We start from the raw sequence: 6000 nt of genomic DNA, 5'->3' as shown, positions 1-6000 counted from the left end.
CTTCCTGCTCTTCAAGTGGCTGCTTCCTTTCAGTTCATTTTTGTTGCAGCTTTGAAGTGATTTCTGACCATCCCAGCAAAACCAGACCACCATCCTTGCTAGTTAATTCACATACTTATCATCATCTTGTTGCTTATTTGTCTTCCTGATTACAGAGTAAATCCCATGAGGAAGAGAGCCACACCCATATTCTTTGTCCTTTATTTTATGGAAGAAGTCTCTCTGTATCATTTCATACTTTAAAAAATCAGCTTGTAAGTAGAGTTTCTTATGTGTGTTGTAATTTCACTTCCATATTTTATATCCCGTTATTTTAAATTTCAGGTCATAGATGTGGATTTTGCAGCCTTGAAGGCGTTGGTGAGACTGGCTGACCCGTACCTTTGTGAATCTCAAGTGAGCACTTTTACCTTGGAGTGTATGAAAGAGCTTCTTGAGCTGAAGGAACATCAGTTGCCCTTGCAGGAACTGTGGGTAGTATTTGATGATTCTGGAGTATTTGACCAGACGGCACTTGCAATTGAGCATGTCAGGTAGGAAGAGAAGTTTACGCAAATAACTCATGGCCATGTACTTCAGATGAAATGTAGTAACTCTGGTCTGATGTTATACCCAGAGTTAAAACTCAGATTGGTCTCTGCAGTATTTTAAAATATTAGTACTCTTTAAATAAAAACATTTTTTAAGAATGTTTAAAATTTTCATTTTGAAATAATTTCAAATTGTAGAAAAGCTGAAAAAAAAATAGCACAGAGAATTCCTCTGTAACCTTTACCTGGTGTCCCTAGGTCCTAACAAAAGACAGGATTTTAATTTGGTTTGTATATATTTAAAAACTTCACTCAAAGTTCTGAATGCTAACCCTTACAGCTGAGGCCTTTACTGTAGGAAGAAAGCAAACGAAGACAAGACAAAGAGAAAAAGATGGTGTCCCATGGCTTATGCACTGTTAAGACTAACAGCTGTCGTTTCAGTGTCGTATTTGGTCAAAGCTGGCGTTTCTCAGATCTCTCCAGATCCTGAGGGATGTGCTCACACCTGTCAGCCTGTACTGGCGTGTTTGACTTCCACTTCCACTAGTGCTCCTCTTGCTCCTTAAGTGAGCAGGAATCCCATATTTGGATTAATCATTATACTTAGCTTTCAGATAAATCTTTTTTTAGCTAGTTGCTGATACAGATTGTTCTTTTGGGTCTTCTGTATATAAGCATATTCACTAAATCTTTTTAAATGGCAGCTTAAAAATTGACCTACCTTCCTTGAGAAACTGGAAGATAGGATAATACTCATCTTAATAATGTTGCTTGGTGTTCTGTAGTTTAAAAGGAATTTTAGTGTCTGTTCTATTAGTGAGTCTGTACTATTACTGATTTTGCAGAATTTCATTGAATACAAAGAAGCAAGTGTCTAGGGTCCAGCTTCTGATTTCTCATGGAAGATTTATAATTGTGTGAAGAGTATTTAGCTCTAGGTGTTCAAAATTAGGCTAAACTATAGAAATAGAAAGAATTGATGGCTGCAACCTCCTGATGTTTCTCTCATTACAAAATTCATCATTGGAAGGTGGAGGGATAGCTGATGAATGTAGGAAATTAGGAATTGGGAATCTCCTCTATGAATACAGAAGTTGGAAGAAAGACAAGTATCTGGAATTGGTGATGGTGTTATTTAAAGGTGACCCTAGCAAATTTACTCTTCATTTTGAGTACTCAGATTCTGGCAAGTGCCCAGAAATGGTCAGTTATGAGGGTTTTCATTTGTTTATTCAATAAATAATTTGACTACCACTTCCTCACTAAAGGGTGAATTTTGATAAAACAGATACAGTCACCATCACCAGAAAGCTGTTAGTTTAAAGGTAGGAGGTAAATCTCAAATAACCACACAAAGATAGACATGACTGGAATCTAGTGAGGAAGCAGTTACAGAGTATTCAAGACTAGGCAGGTAGCTGTTACATAATTTCCCTGAGAAAATGGCATTGAATTTGGGTCTAAAGTGTTAGCTATGTGAAAGGGATTGGGGCAGGGTGGGAGGAACAGCTTCAAATCTCAGTGAGTTTAAGTTGCTGAAATGCCAGTGTATCTTGAGTACATTCAGCATGGGAAAGACCTGGGGAACCAACTTAGAGAGGTTGTCAGGGGTCAGAAGATGCAGAACTTTGTTGATCAATTTTGTCTATAAAAGCAGGGGGAAACCATTGAATGATTTTCATTGAAGGGTGAATATGATCTGCTTTTGTTTTAAAAGATTCATTTTGGCTGCTGTGTGGAAAATGAATAGAGGGAGATGGAATAGTTGACAAGAAGGTGGGGAGATGGCAGATTGAAGCTTATTGAGAAAGTGGAATGGCTAGGACTTGGTGGTGGGATGGATTTATGGGGGAGGAAGGGATATGAGTGGCTGTGGGGGATTTCTGTCTTGAGAGAGTGAACACTAGAAGAGGTACAGATGGGAATGCTATGTGAAAGTCCAGAATGGAACTAGCGAGAATAATATTTGAGCTGTTTAAAGAAACCAAAATGTAAGTTTACCAGTAGGGAAGGTGGAAGCCTGACCAGTGTGTCACATGGAGATGAAGATGGGAGCTTGCATGCAGGGACTCTAAGGAGACATGTTCAAACTCTCCCTTTTAAAGATGGACTGAAGGGGTGAAGAGATGGCAGTCTAATCTATAGGAATTAAGAGATGGTTTCATTTTCATTGCTTTTCCTTTTTCACAGCAGAACTTCATGATCGTACCATATAGTCATGGTGTATACTTCCTGGTGTTCTAGTATTGTTTTTACCTTCTACTGTGTGACTGAAATTGTGCTTAAGGTCACCAAAGCCCTTCTAGTTTTTTGGTCATTCCTATCTTATCAACATTGTTTCCCACCATTCTGATGGCACATAGCTTTCTTATTCATGTTGTCTAATTCTTCCTCTCATGCTCAAACTTCAGGGTGTTGGAGTTACCCAGGGATCGATCTTTGCCTATTTACTCTTCTCTAGTCAATCTTGCAAACACATTACAATCACTTGGGAATATTTTTAATATGAATAGTCCAACTAATACATGAGGAGGAATGACATTAGAATATATCTGTATTTGTCAACCACTAGTGAAATAAACATTGTGCAGAGATCTTCAATTGTTCTTGTAATCATTAGTTGGAAAACTTTGTAGATGGGTCAGATTGACAGCACCTGAATACAAAATTTACTGCATTATTAAGAGATGAGATAGTCTGTGCCTCTTGATGGAAGTGCATGTCGTTCCTTTGAATATTCTTGCTTAAAAATCTTTCCTGAGCCAGATCAAGACTCTGGATCTTACTATCAGTTTACCATGACTACAAGTAAATGACAAACATGTTACAGGATCCCCATGGAAATAACAAGGGGAAAAAGAAGTCTGGAGAATTGATTAAAAAAAAAAGTGATTTATGAACTGCAATGACTGATCTTGTTTGGATCCTGATCTGGGCAAGCTGAAAGACAACAGCAGCAACAACAAAAAAACATGGGACTTTTGGATATTAAGGAATTAAAACTGGTATAAAGATTTATTTTAGGGATACATACTGAAAACATTATGAAGAAGGCAGGAGAGGTGTTCTAGAATGGTATGAATGATACATGTCTGAGATTTCCTCAAAATAATTCAGGCTCCAGGTGGTGCAAGGAGGGAAACAGAAGTAATGAAGTAGAGATGAAATCAGATTACCTATGAATTGATGATTGTTGAATTAGGATGATGGATATGTGGTATTAATGACACAATTAGCTCTTAGTTTTTGAAGTTTTCCATAATAAAAAATTTGTAAAATCACTTGAGGAGCTTTACAGATGAATGCCTTCCTTCTTCGTTCCTCAACCTCACTTAATGGTCTGTGATAAGGTTGGAATCAATTTTAAAAGCTTCCTAGGGACTCCGATATGCAGCCAGGGTTGAGAACTACTACTTCATATAATGTCCCTAGATTATTTCATCCGTTGTTTTAATAGCATTGATAGTCTGATGGTTCCTAGATTTATCACTAGCTCTGACCTTTCTCTTGAACTCTGATTATATTCATCTGCAAACTTGACATCACCCATCCACATAAAAGTTCAATAGGCATATATCATCTGAATGTGATGAAAACAGAGCTCTTTATTTTTAACCCAAACCTGTTTCTCTCCCTGTTTCTTTTCTGTCATAAAAATGACACACACATCCATCCAGTTAGAGATGGTCACTTCTGATACAAAGATTATCCTAACAGAACCAATATTATGTGAAAACGTACTTAGCAAATTCAACAAAGTCCTTATGACTCATGGCTATTAAGTGTAGCAATGTACAGCATTCTCTACTATAGTTGATGGACTTCTTCTGATTTACTCTTTAACTCCCACTAACATTTTGAACTAGAGATTGAATTGAACAATACTTCCTTTCAGGTTTTTCTACCAAAACATTTGGAGGAGTTGGGATGAAGAAGAGGAGGATGAGTACGATTATTTTGTCAGATGTGTGGAGCCTCGATTGAGATTGTAAGTGTTTATTAGTGACTTTGTTGGAAAAAAGCTATATCTATGGTTTAATTTTACCTATGTGGTGTGTATATGCCCACAGAATGGGCATATGTGGCCCAGAGACAGAAAAAGATTGATATAGAAATACTATAATATGTAGAAAAGTTAATAAAAGAAATTGATAGAAGTGCAGACATTCAACTTTTTTTTTTTTTCAGATATTCAACTTTTAGCTTTTATAAACTGAGTCTAAAAGCAGGGTTCAAGAACAGTAGCTCAGTGCTTTGTAAATCTGAATAAAACTGTTGAGCTACTGTGATAAAAAAAAAAACCCCTTTGTTAAATTTAAAGACAATGTTTGAAAAACAGTAAAATCAAATGAATTATAGAGACTTGTTTTTTAAAGACATGGTTTTATTTACTAATAGACTTGAGTCAGGATGTTTTGTCAATCCTTTCTCTTTCAATCTTTGACAAATGAAAATATTAAGTGTTAATACTGATGAACAAAAATTTCTAAAATACTTAAAAACATTCATCTTCTAAGTTATCAAATTTGGTTGGGAAAAACTATTTTGTACAAAACCACCCCCAAATTAATCAAGTAACTAAGAGAATTTTCTTTGTTAAATGTGGCATTTAGCCTTCCACTAGATGGTGCTCTAAGACCAGGTAATTTTTTTAAAACAGGCATCAGTTATATAATAGACTGCAACAAGGAGAAAATTAAAGGTTAAACTCTAAAAAAAAATGTTATAGATGTTAATTTTTTCCTTGTAGTAGATGACGTAGTATCTACATTTTTTTGGAACCCAATTTTAGTTTTAAGTTTTTCCTTTGCTTAAAAAGTAAAAATGTATGTAAAAGTCCTGGTCTAGAATTACATTTGATTTTAGCACTTCATAAATTAGTTATGATTTCTCTCCAATTTTTCCATTGTTCATTTCCTATCTTTCCAGTGTATTCAATTAAAATGCCAGTTTTTAAATAAATTTGTGTATTTTCTAATTTTGATAAACTTGCTTTTAAAGAGTGGTAATTGATTTTGACTTAAGTAAAATATTGTAGGTGAATATTGTGTATATGGCAAATTTGCTCCTGGAAAAACTGCATTCTGATTTCATAGCCCTCTGCACGAACAAGAAACATACATACCTTCTACATTACTGGCGACAGGGTAGCTTACGTGAGAAATTGTTTTCAGTTATGGAGAAGACATTGTGGTACATGGGGGGGAAACTGGATTGTTATGAAATGTAGGCAGATGCTTTGAAAGGTCCCTGGGCTAAGATAGGAGTAGAATTATCAACAGCCAAGATTTAAAGTGAAACAAACCATCCTGTCTTGATTTTTCATTGTGTGGTAAATATTTTTCCTTTCAAAATACCCTGCTTCAAAGCTTATGGGTTTGAGACACAATTGTTGGTTCATTGCTTCCAGACTAGAAGTATCACTATAATAAGAAGAAATAAGCTGATTGGCATGGATTTTGGAAAT

General features: G+C 35.7%; 1 protein-coding gene across 1 annotated transcript in view; it reads left to right on the top strand.

The window, feature by feature from the left end:
- Positions 1–6000, top strand: part of SHCBP1 (SHC SH2-domain binding protein 1) — a 35285-nt gene that overhangs the window by 4257 nt on the left and 25028 nt on the right. The window contains exons 4-5 of the mRNA XM_004690313.2: positions 325–533; positions 4429–4521. Coding sequence (XP_004690370.1) covers positions 325–533; positions 4429–4521 — 302 coding nt within the window. The remainder of the gene's footprint in view (positions 1–324; positions 534–4428; positions 4522–6000) is intronic.

This window comes from Condylura cristata, unplaced genomic scaffold (assembly GCF_000260355.1).
Source record: "Condylura cristata isolate star-nosed mole 26May11 unplaced genomic scaffold, ConCri1.0 scaffold00028, whole genome shotgun sequence".
Taxonomy (NCBI): domain Eukaryota; kingdom Metazoa; phylum Chordata; class Mammalia; order Eulipotyphla; family Talpidae; genus Condylura; species Condylura cristata.
The sequence above is the reverse complement of the archived record's forward strand: the minus strand, read 5'-3'. Positions and strand labels throughout refer to the sequence as shown.